Source organism: Buteo buteo, chromosome 26, assembly GCF_964188355.1.
Source record: "Buteo buteo chromosome 26, bButBut1.hap1.1, whole genome shotgun sequence".
NCBI classification, from domain to species: domain Eukaryota; kingdom Metazoa; phylum Chordata; class Aves; order Accipitriformes; family Accipitridae; genus Buteo; species Buteo buteo.
Genome location: NC_134196.1, coordinates 16242729 through 16255318, shown reverse-complemented (window position 1 = coordinate 16255318; position 12590 = coordinate 16242729). Strand labels below are relative to the sequence as shown.

Genomic DNA, 12590 nt, shown 5'->3' with positions numbered 1-12590 from the left:
ACTGTGAAAGGCTCTTTTATCTTCCCTTCCCGCAGCCCCTTTCCGATGGGTACGCGGGGCCAGGCCCAGCGGCTGCCGCTCGGCCTTCCCGCATGGCTGGGCCCTAATGAGGTGTGTGCGGCTCTTGGCTGCAGGTTTTCAATCTCTTTCTTATTACTTCAAAGCTGCTGCTGCGAGGTTCAGACAAGTTTGATCACTTGGCAAAATCTCTCAGCTGGGATTCAAAAGGGAAGACGCTTTACTTTATTATTTATCATTACGGATAGATAGCTGTTCCCAAACCGCAGTTGCCAGTGGCCCCGCGGACAGAGCCGTAATGCTTTTTTAAGTGATAAAGGATTGGAGGTGAATAACTTCTGGCAGTTGCTTCCTGTCTGTAACAAGCAGTCGGTTTTAGTGGGGGGAAAAAAGGAGAATAGAAGTCTAACAGGCCTTATTTTATTCTCCTTTTCATGTTCTAAAATGGGGGGGAGGGGGAGCAAAAGGTAAATGATGTGGGTTTGACCTCCATTTCAAAGCCTGTCCTAGTGTTCCTTTCCCTGCTCCGTTCTGGGAGACCTTCACCATATTCCTTCCCCTGTCGCTCAACATCAAATACGCGCAGATATCGGCGCTGTTTCAGGTACCACAGGGGCTCAGGGGGAAGGCAGACTCCCTCAGGTTTACCTGTGTGGGCTCCAGTATCCTTCTGGGCATTTCAGTGAACTGTACAAGCCTAAGGATTTTTAAAGGTTGGCATCTACCCTTTTTTTCACTCTTTCATCTAATGATGAACATACGTATTAGTGATTAGAGACCATTATTAGAGCCTCTGCTTGCCTAACGCTCCAGTCTGGATTTTGGCTCTGGAGCGTGGTGTGTTGTGTGAATGCAGAGCAGTTTACCCCTCCTCCAGTTTACAGCCTCCACAAGAGGTTTGTAAGAGCAGCTCCTCAAAGTTGGGGTTAGTCCAGTTCGGTTGTATATGTTTGTAACAGCACCGCTGCCTTTTTTCCCTTAATATTTTATTTCCTTCCCACCAGAACTGTTTACATCTTGTAGGTTTGAAGTTCTCCAAGACAAAATATGTCTCTGTCAGTGTTAGCACAGCACCCGCGACTGCTTCAAGCACCATTTTCACTTTAGGTCTGTGCTTTGCAGACTTTAAATGGTGCTTCCTGCAGAATTCTTCTGACTGGTACTGAGATTTTGCTGAAGATTTTAACTCTCCTTTTAATCACATGGGGAACAGATTTTTTCGAAGTGTTTTGACCTCCTTAGGTCAAAAAGGCACTTGCTATACTCAGATGCCAAAACGCGTTTAAGAAATCTGGCCTGACGTAATTTAGACAGCTGAGTCTCAATTTCAAAAGGCTTCAGCAGCGCAGGCTTCAGCGCTGAGCGACATGCTGCCTTGCAGAAGCCTCATTGCTGAGTTAACTTCAGGGCTGCTCTAAAACCCATGGCAAAGTTGGGCACCTGGAACTGAGGTTCGTTCAAGCCCATCTGTAGGAGACGTTGAGAGGCAGAGCCTAAGGCAGGTACTTTTTAGGGTATCTAAAAGTTGGCCAGCCTAATTCCTGTCTCTGGAAGTTCTCAGTGTGAGCCCTCCTGGATTTAAAAATCCTGTGTCAGATAAGCCCTTTCTTTCAAAGTAACCAGAGAGACTCATTATCACTCCGTTGTATCAAACAGTTCTCCTAGTGGGAGATAAGCTAGGAGATAGAGAAATGTTTTTGAATCCCCCTTAATCTAGTAGGAAGAAGAGACTTGAATCTAAGTTTAAAGAAGGCTGTCCTGTCCTGAGAGGATCCTCCTGAGCACTGTCCTGGTCCCCTCCAGTTATCTGAACCTGTTACTCAAGGACCAAAACTTGGCCAAGCCTTGGGAGACACTTCCTCCAGCAGAGGAAGGGGATCTCTAGGAGTGGTTCCTGGGCATGCAAGGATGGGCGCTCGCTCTGACCTCCACCACTGTCGTTGGCCTGGGCCATGGTCACCAGCAGCTGAGTCCCAGCGCAGCCCCAGCAGCATCACTCTGGCTGCCCCAGCTAGTTCACTTCCTCCAACAGCTGGTGATGTGGATTATCCAGTAATCCCCGTGAGCAGCCGTTTTGCTAGTCGAGCAGTGTTGTTCCAGCAGTGAAAGGAGAGGAGACCCTTAATTTGCTTGCTAACTATGCTGCTCAAAAGCCACAGGCTGGTCACCTGCAGGACAGCATCCGTGTTTTGTTTTATTCTCTCTGCTTCCTTTCCATCTCTCACAGAATATATGATTATTTATATAAAAGCAGAGTGACTTCAACAGAAGAAAGATGCATCCTTCATACACAACAGTTTGGTGGGTAGGCTTCTTTCTAGAAGGTAGAAAACTCAGCTTGAAGTGTCTGCTTCAAATCAGAGAGCATGGGGATTTCAAAACAAGTCTGCGTGTGAGTTTCCAAACCAGTGCTATTGTATATGTGCACACTCATAGATGAGTCTTATTCTTGCTGTCTGTTGTGCATTGCCTTCCTAAGCGTGGAAACTTTGAGGACATCTCCAAGTCAAAATGATCTTTAAGACGCTTGCCAGCCCTCAGACTACTCCCAAGAGCATTAGGCAGCTCTGTGTATGCCCACCAGCATGCAGTTGGGCATTGGGAAAGTTAAGCAGCAGCTCAGCAAAGCTGCTTGCTAGTATCCAAATATTGGACTCACACTATGGGGAAGTCTGTAGTCTTTTGAAGGCCAACATCCTTACATGACAAGGTGGGCCATTACTGGCTAAATCCATAGGAACTTACACATTTAAAGCAAGAGTGTTGGTTTCCAGTCCTTAAATCTCAACCCCAAAGTGCCCCATCAGCTGCCATCTCTCTACTTGTCTCTCTGTTTAACGTCATTAAAGTACCGAGAGTTTTGCTTCCCTGGGGGTACCTGCCTGCTCACTACCACCAGTCCTGTCCCATGCGGTAGTCAATGGCTGCAGAAACAGTGCTGGGAGGGGGCGGGGGGTCTCAGAACTGCTCTGTAGGCAGAGTTTTTAACTTCGCTTTTAGCCACCAGGCTAGAGTAGTTGTGCTCCTTCTTGCATACTAGCAGTGATGGTGCACTGAAATTGCTTGCTTGTGGGCTGGTTGACTTACATGTATTCCAATATGGAGTTTCTGTATTGAAATAATTTCCTTAGGTGCCCTTCTTAAAAACATGCTTTAATCCAGCAGTAAGAAGGGTTGTGTGGCCTTTCTGTATATGGTCATGGTGATCTCTTCTGCCCTAATAAATCCTTTTATTGTGATGTGTGAAGTAAATACCTGCAATAATTTGAGCTCTGAATCCAGCTTCTGGAATTAAACTTTGCCTTACTGCTGAGTGACAGCTGTCACTGAGCTCGCCAGTGTGCTTTGCAGAGAGTGAGTAGCTCAAAGCAGCAGATCCCACTCTAAGCTTCAGGCAGAGCAAACCTACTCTGAGTGTCTGTTAGTGCTGTAAGAATTTCTAAAGCGGTTTGGTGCGTTGGCTGTGGAGCAGTCAGGATGGCACTGTGTCTCAGCTGGGCACAGCCTGGGCCCCTACATCTGCAATAGGAGCCACTGGCTTCAGGGACTCCTCTGAAAATATTAGCTTGCATGCCAGGGGATTTCAGACAAGTTAACAGCAGACAATGGTCCACAGTTTGCAAGTTGCTCTTGTCAGCAGTTCTTTTTGACATATTTATTCAAGCATACCCTCTTGAGCTTAGAAAGCAGCCAGCAAAATCTGTGCCAATAGCTAATTCTTTGTTATAAAATAAAAGCTCTGACAAATTCAGAGGCTCCGTATGTAGCATTATTGTGGTCCTGAAGTTCATCTCACAAAATTGGTTCTAGATTTTTAAATCCACAGTTCAGAAATTCATGAGCAGAAGGTGAAAAAATTGAATTGCCAGCTGAATTGCCAGTGAGTTTCTTGAGGCAAAGACAATTAACCTTGAAGTAGCCACAAAGGGGCTTTGCCCCAGGGTATTAGAACAGAACAAACATTTTTACAAAAATGCCAAACAGTTGCCCTTCTGCAGGTGGGGAGAATGCTCCTCTCAAACACCAACAATTGTCTCATCATCAGGTTTTGTTGTGACCACGTTGTGGGCGTCCACAAAAAAAAAGGAATGCAGAGGATGTACAAAGACCGAACTAAGCCTGTCTGTTCTGGAGGACACCAGGATGCTACTGGCTGCTTGTACTCCCAGAAAAATAGCCTGCACCAACCAAACGTGGATCACCAAATAGAGGTCTTGGGCCACAGGTAGAGCTACATTTCACCCACGCAGGATGTCACGGGAAAGAAGTCTCTCGGGAACACGGTGTGACTCTGACCTGAAAAGATACTGTAGTTTAAATATGGTTATTCGTTGCACAGCTCCATTCTAGATGATGCCACGTCTGAGCTTTAGGAATGAAGTGCACATGCTAGTGGTTATCACTTCACGTATTCCTGCAGTATACATCAGTTTGTTTTTCCGCAGTGGAGAATCTTCAAAAGCAGAGATGCAGCATCATAGGTCTAGAGAGGGTTAGTGGGTCCACACATCTCGACACTACTCTTCTGTGCCCTTGTAGGTGTCCCAGGGGATCACAGGCAGCCACACAGAGCAGGCAGACATGACACATGAGACCAGCGCCCTTCTGGCCTGGCTGCTGGATACCAGATGAGGTACCCGGGGCATCTAAAACTGCCCCAGGCTCCTGTCTTCAGGCAACCAGATCTCACCAAGGATGTTGTATTTTGAAATCGTGTGTTGGGCAAGCATACTGGCTGCAGATAGCACTTCTAGATATCTAGAAGTGCTTCTGCAGATAACAGAAGCCTGCTGTCCTGCCTCCTGGTCCTTTTTGTTACCTTCACCACTGTTAAATCAGCGCTAACAACAGCAGTGCCAGCTCCCCATGGAGTAACCCTTCAGAGGGCAGGTACCTGCTGTGAGCCGTTGGGAAACATTTGTCCTTTCTCTCCTGCTGGGGCCCAACATCAGTGAGGTGAGGGTCCCAGTCCGGTGTCCACATCTGCCAGCCGCTTGCCAGTGATACCCCTCAAGAAAAGACCTGTTAAATATTTGTGCACATAGGAGCTTTGGAGAAAGCCTTCTTGCTGCTCTTTTTTAAGAGGCGCAGCAGCTCCCCATCGCTCCCTGCTTGGCAGGGCAGTTACAGCAATTAAGGGTGGAAGCAGCTTAGGGTGCTGGCCGCAGTTTGTCGTACAATGTCACGCTGTGACCTGTCGCAACTCAGGAGAAACGTACCCGTTGCATGGGACAACCAAGGACAGGACATGCCAAGTAAAAGTGCCCCGGTGGCACATCCCCGTGTCAGTCAGCCCCTGCAGATACATGTATGGGGGGCACATGGATGCACGGGATATTGTCTTAGCAGCAGGGAGTAGAGTAAAGCCTGAGCTACGCATGTGAGTATTTACCCTGCCCTTCAGGTGCTTGTCCTATTCACCCTGAGCTCTGCATGGCTGTAGCTTCCCTGTTAGCTGGATCCGACCTGGTTGGTTTGAAGCTTTCTCAGGTTTCTCTTTGCAGTCTGCTGGCCCAGCTTCTCCCTAGCTTGCTGCAGCAGAAAACAAATAACCAGGGGAGTAGCTGTTCCAGGCAAAACTGGGTCGATGAACATTTACGCTCAATTAACACATGTCACCATTCTGTCTCCACAACTACAGTGAGTGCACCTAAAAAGTGAGAACAACCTGAATTAAGGCTGCCGGGTAACCTGAAACCTTTGCTTCTTGGCTGAGCCCTTCCTGTGGTGGTGTTGCTGAATTTATGCTCTGCATGGCTATTGCACTGGGACTGAGTGACTTGGATTTCTCATGTCTGCTCTAATGACCGTGCTTCTTGATTTTTGCCCTTCTCATCAACTTGATCAGAAGCACACCTGGACTTAGAAAATATTTAACTCCAGCCCCAGTTCCTCCTAGGACTTTTGACTAAAGGTCTGATCCTATGATACGTGGCTATACGATCGACCTTGGTGGGTCTGTGAGGGCTTGTAAGTGCCTGGAGGGTGCTTACTGATGGTAAAGCGTCCTTCCCCTGAGGTTCCCAGTGCCCTGACATGCCAAGCAATGCACTTCAGTGGATCTCTGGCTGAAATGATTCAGTGCAGAGCCGGTTTGCAACTTCTAAGGGGTGCGCAGTTTTCAAAATGCCTGCCCCCCTCCATCTTCTGGGGAGAAGTGTGTGTGCATCTGGGTGCTGTAGAGGCAAAGAGTGGATTGAGGATCACAGCAGCACAACCTTCTGATATTTGCAACCGGTTTTTCACAAGGGCAAAAAATCCTTCTCTGTTCCTGTCTTATACATCTGCATTTTCTCTTTCAGAACCTCTACTGGCTTCTTCCTTTGGGTTCCTCCATGCATGTATGTCTGATTTGTATTAGCTCTTTGTTTGAATTGTAAGCACTTCAGAGCAGCAATCATGTCTCCATCTGTGTCTTGACAAGGGACTTACATGATAGGTTGGCTTAAAACCACCCGTCTGCAACTGAGCTATCTTAGGCTTTTGCAAGGAATGAACTTAATGAAGGAAAGTCTTCTTTTTGCTGCACAACAGTCTGATCCCTTTGCCAGCTTTTCTTCATGAAAAAAAGTCTTTCCCAAGACTGATGTGAATTTGAAGTCTGCCAGTCTCAAAAAATTTTTAATAGTTTATTATTTAAATTTGGGGGGGGGGTGTTATCTTGATTTTTTGTTTCTCATCCTTCCATGTACTACAGGTACATACATTTGCATGTACATATGCAAATGAGAGAAACTCATGCTTCATTACATGAACATATATATACGCAAGAAGGAAGAGCTTCTCATTAATTTTCTTGGTCACTGTAGCAGGGGCTACAAGGAAAAAGAAATATTGTGAGATTCACAGTAAAAATCACTAGAGTGGGTAAAACTTTAACTAAAAATAGCTCTTTGTGGCCACCCTGGCTGGGCTCTGAGTATGTCCTTCCACATACTTTGCCACTCCTGCATCCTTCTTACGCTGTGATCGGAAGTCTACCTTCATGGAAAATGAGCCCATGAAGTTTCAGTAGTCTCCTGACAAGCCAGGCATAAAACGAAGAGAGCTGCTACTTGGTGCTCACGCGTGCGCTGCCGTCTTCTGGGAAACAATGATGAGAGGCTCAGGGCTGACCACAGTGCTCTAAGGAATTAAGCACGCGATCATCACCAAATACCAAAACACGTCTACCTGTATTATTTTAAGAGCACAGAACCCACAGTCGTAATTTTTAACTGAAATACTTGGCTTGGAGGCAAAGCCAGTGTCTGCCACGATCATCCCGAGTTCTGAATGAGCAAGGCTCAGACCAACATATTTTGCACTGTCTCTCCACATGCAGCCCAAATTAGCCCTTCGTTAGGTGCCTGTAGACACCATTTTTCTTCTTGACTGAAATGTTGTAACAGTCACAGTCCCGTTCTGCGGGGAAGATAAGCAGGGAAAATGCATTACGCGTTAATGGGATTCGATGGAGTGTGAGCTCAGGTCCCCCAGCGCTGCCAGGGACGGAGTAAAATTGGCTTAATCGTTTCGTGAGTCGGGGATCATTTTCGTAGCAGCATTGTGAATATAACCCTGCTACAACTGGTCACAAGTTGTGAGGAAGAAATTATCCTTCTGCATGATAGATTGGTGTCTTCTGGAATTTAAATATTAATTGAAAATTCAAGGTCAGAGGGCAGCTGACACTTGACTTTGCTCTCTTTCCTCCGTCCACGGCTTTGATCATGCTACATCTTCCTTTGTGCCTGGTGCTCGAGAGAGTACCCCAGGGTCATGGCCCGTTTCCTAGTCAAGAGGTATAAACCTACTGGCTTAAATATCTGAGGCCCAAGCTTTAATGGGGGGGTAAGGGTACGAAGGGAGAGGGGAGAGCGCTTGCTTCATGCTTTTCACATTTCCCACATAACCCAAAGCAGACTAAACAAAACCAGTGTGAAATCTCATGGCTTGATGCTGCTATGGTTATATTTTTTAAGCTGTCATCCATTCATTTATACTTACGTTTATTCCCTGGATTTACAGCTTTTTTTCAGCCTTTTCTTGCGGGGAGGAGGGGGGGAGGTTAAAGCCTTTTGAAAGGAGATTGCAGTGAGCAGTGGCCTATGATTAAAGCCCAGTGTTTTTCCTTGATGCTGCTCCTCTGCAGCAGTGTCACACATGGTAGCATTTAGGAGCCCTTCACAGCTGAGGTGTTTCAAACACTAATGAATGGAAGTTTGGTCATATAACGCAGGCAAGCTTTAAGGCATGCTTTGCTGAATGGCGTACTGTAGTGGCCTGGGAAAGGAAGAGAGTTATAAATTGTGTCAGTTAGCCACCCAGACAAAATGAAGCCATGTGGAAAATCAAATCTATTAAAGTATGAAGACTGTTATAAGCTGTTTTAAGCTGGTCATTCTTAAAAGGTCTCAGTTGGCTGAGGGGGTAAATTCCTCTTCTTCCTAGATCTTTTTCACGTGCTGTCTTAGGCAATGATGTGCAGCGTTTGATAAAAAACAACTTTTCACTGACAGCCACTTTTATCAGAAATGTTTGTTGCCCCCAGTTTACCGCCCATGTCCTGAAAGGTACTGCACGTTTGTTGAATAAGCAACATAAGAGCATCGCGTTTGGTCAGGCCTGCTGACGGCAAACGCAAAGGCAGCACTAGGGCAGAGGAGGACGGCCGGTGGGGAGGAGAAGGGCTTCCCAGAGCACCCGCTTAACACTGGATACCTGCTCAAAATGCTTTCCATCTTCTGGCTGCCCATGTCTGCTGGCCCTAGGAGGCCCATGACGGAGCAAAACACAGAGAACTTTTTCTTGGCACCCCCCGGGGTAGGAGGAAAGCCTGGCAAGGCAAAGCGGGAGGATCAGAGAGCAGGGAACCTCCGTCCCCGGGTGGCTTCTTGAGGTGTCACAGCAGCTGTAAAGGGCATTTTGTAGCTCCGGAGGTAATTGTCAGCTGCGTGAGAGAAGAGTGAGGTGGCAGCCTGAGACGCACAGTCGCCACAGTATTTTTTTCTGTTTGTGTATTCTAGGAAGAGACTGAAGAAACGTCCTCACAAGAATCGGCAGAGGAAGACTAGGAGACCGCACCATGCAATTTCTACCTCATCAGCAGTTGGGTCTTTTGAAGGGAGAAGACACTGCCTTGACCACTTATTTTCTATTGCCATGGTCTTTCCACTTTTGCCTGGGGGGAAAAAAAATAATCACATAACCTTAAAAAGGATTTGACTAATCATCTTCTTTGTAATCCCTTCACAGTCCCAGGTTTAGTGAAAAACTGCTGTAACACACAGGGGACACAGATTAACGATGCAACTTTTAATTACTGTTTTCTTTTTTCTTAACCTACTAATAGTTTGTTTGAGCTGCTAAGTAAGGGTGAATGGGTCAAGAAGAGCTCCAAATCAGGTTTATGTCATTCACTGCACTGCATATAAACAAGAAACTTGTAACATAGTCATTATAATGGGCATTGAAATAGGAAAGGCTGGGTGTGTAACACTAAAGCCTTGCAACACTTCCAGCAACCCACTCCCTACTTAGTGAACTCCCTGTTTTAGAACACCAAAGATAAGGGATAGATACTACTCTATTTTTTTTTTTTTTGTAACCTTCTTGTAGACTTGTACTTGATTTTTTTTTTTTTTTTAAGACTTACTGTTATTTCAGGAAAAAAATTGAAAGCTGATCTTTCACTTCATTCAGCTGGTAATTGGAAGAAAGAAATCAACCCAAAAAAGGTACTTTCATTTTGCAAAAGGGAAGAAAGACAAAGATACGTTGTATAGTTACAGATACAAACATATCAGCAGTAGTAGTAGTAGTAAACGAGACGAACAGCCCTCATCTTCTGGACAATAGGAAGCCAGATGGAGTTGGCTTTCTGTAGAGCCAGGCGTTTTCTATGGAAACAAAAATGACTGACACCAAACACTCTTATGCCATTAATGACTAAGTCTTTATCGAGAAAAGTGTTTTAAAACATACAGAAAGGTACCTCAAAATTAATGATGAATTTATCTGAACATAAATAATCCAGATGTTTTGCTTAGTTTCGACTAATTCCACACGCCCCGTACCAGTATTTCAAAAGAATTGAATCTCTCCTCATTACTCATCAGTCATGATGTAAGAACCAACACCACGTACCTCAGCTAAGCTCGTGCATTACTTTAAGCAATGTATTTTGACATAGGATGGTTCACTGAGCACCTCTGTGCCAGTGGCATTTCTCCATCTTTTCATTCAAAGCAGCACTTTTAGCACCAGATGCAATATTACCCCACTATTCAATACTACCTCTGATTTTTGCAAATAACTCAACAGACTGATAAATACATGCTGCTATACACATTCAATGCAGGAAATTTTTACTGGGTAGATAATCATGAGTATCTGCATTTTCCCCTTATTTCTACTTCAACACTTAATTGCAGTTAAGGAAGCAATATCTTTATTGTGTTTCGGCATGACTATGTATTTTTCTTTCTCTTGGTTTGTTTTTGGTTTTGTTTTTTTTTTTAATGTACTTACCCTATTCTCTGCTAGACTTCTGTGTAATGTACTGTTAACTTGAATATATTTTTGTACTGAATTGCTGATAGGTTTGTAAGGATAATTTTCTTCAATGACACTACATGACATAGAAAAAAATTTAGCTGTAATGTTTAAATATTACTGTCCAAGTTTGTACCTCAAATGAATTGTTTAAAGAAATGGACTAATTGATTGACAAAGACCTACCTCCAGACTTTAAATGGAATGAACTTGTTACTTTCAGCATTAGTTTTGAGACGTTTGAAACAGTTAGGACTGCAACTAATCCCTAATTCAAAACTATTTTTGTAAAATAACTTGTGGAAAATGAACACATTTTAAATTACTTTCGTATTAAAAAAAAAACCGAACAAAAAAAAACCCTTCAAAGAAACTTGAAGCTTTGTAGGTGGGAAGCAACAAGCTCAGCTTTTGCATAATGCAATCACAAATATGTGTTTTAAAAAAAATAATTAGTAGATTGTAAGAAAATACTTGACAAGTATTTTCGTGTATTTTACACAAATGTGATTTTGTAATATGTTTCAGCCAGATTTATTTTAAATGCTTCTTATGTAGAGGTTTTTTATTCTCCTTTCTCTCACTTTCGTTGTTCTTTCTCTCTCTCTCCTCTCCTATTTCTTCTTCTCTATTTCTTTTCCCTTCTTCCTCTCTTTCCTAGTCAGTACTTTGTACCATTGTATTAATAACTGGGCCAGGGGTAGTTTCTCAGGAAGGCGTCTGTTGGTATGGCTTTAGTACCGAGCCAAATGCAGTTAAAGATAACTACTTACTGGCTTCTTCCAAGAGGCAGTGTCAAGAAATGCGGACCTCCTCGAAAGCCCGCAGAGGGTTCAGTGACGGAAATCGCTGAGAAAGAGCTGATCGGAGTATTACAACCAGGCACGTTAATATTAAGTGAAAGAGAAATAATCCTAGCTATACAGTAGCCAAATCCAGCGTCACTTGAAGGCAGTAGAAGGAAGTCTGCTGACTTCAAAGGGCATCGAATCAAGCCTTAGCAAGTCCCTTTTGGGGTTTGGGGGGTTTTTTGCATTTTTTAAAACCACAGTATTCAGTGGATGACACAGAAATAATCGCTGGGTGTGTGTCACACTTCAACCTCCGAGAGACTTACCACTCTGATGAACTGAATCTTGTATTTTCTATATATTGTAGTACAATCAAAACACATTACTACCTCTTAGGGCCTACTATACCTCATTTTTTCAGACTGAAAAATTGCATGTGGCCATTGAATCAGTGAGAACATCATAAAATTTTTTATATATATAGTTTATTTTTGTGGGAGATAAATTTTATACGACTGTTCTTTGCTGTCATTGGTCACTGCTAACTAAGACTGGACATTTAACTCTTCTACCATTTCTGCAAGAGAGGTGTGTTTGCAGAAAAAAACCGCTTCAAGATGTTTGACTACAGTTTACTTTTTCTTTTGAGTGTCTTCTAACTTTTAGCTTTGTTCTTCGTGTAGAGTTGCTGTCTACAATTGTACTTCGAATCGCTTGCTTGTTGAAAATGTTCCTTTAATGGATTATCACAGTCTGTTCAGCACAATAAACATAATAGCCTCTGTGATCCCCATGTTGTTTGATTCCTAGACTTTTGTCACAGTTCCATAAAATGGGTAATAAAGTTTGGTCACAGTGACCAAATTTGTAAAAACTTTGCATGCAAGTAGTCTTTTTTTGTCCCAGGACCGGAGGCGTGTGCCTTAGAAGAAGTGCATTTGCTGTTAGGGGTCCCAGGGGTGGGCACTCGGCAGAGGGACACGTCTTACGAGGCTCCCCTAAAGGTGAGGCACCCCTTCCTGGCCTGGAACTCACTGTGCTGAGCTAAGGGCGAAGCCGTGCCCTTGGGGACCACTGATCTACCCACCAGATGGGAAACACCCGTAGCACGGGCCAGGCTGAAATGGGGTTTGTTGCCTGGCCTCGGACCTGCCTCTCAGGGGGGTCCACCAAGATGACGAGCCTTCTCCTCTTTTTTAGGCAAGATCGCAGTTTGCATCCAAGCTTATGGAATTTCCATTATGG

At 44.4% G+C, this 12590-nt stretch overlaps 1 protein-coding gene across 1 annotated transcript in view; it reads left to right on the top strand.

Annotated features, from left to right (window-relative positions):
- Nucleotides 1-12177, top strand: part of HMGA2 (high mobility group AT-hook 2) — a 120139-nt gene extending 107962 nt beyond the window's left edge. The window contains exon 5 of the mRNA XM_075058054.1: nucleotides 9027-12177. Within this exon, the coding sequence (XP_074914155.1) occupies nucleotides 9027-9074 (48 nt within the window). The 3' untranslated portion in view covers nucleotides 9075-12177. The remainder of the gene's footprint in view (nucleotides 1-9026) is intronic.
- Nucleotides 12178-12590: the final 413 nt, after the last annotated feature.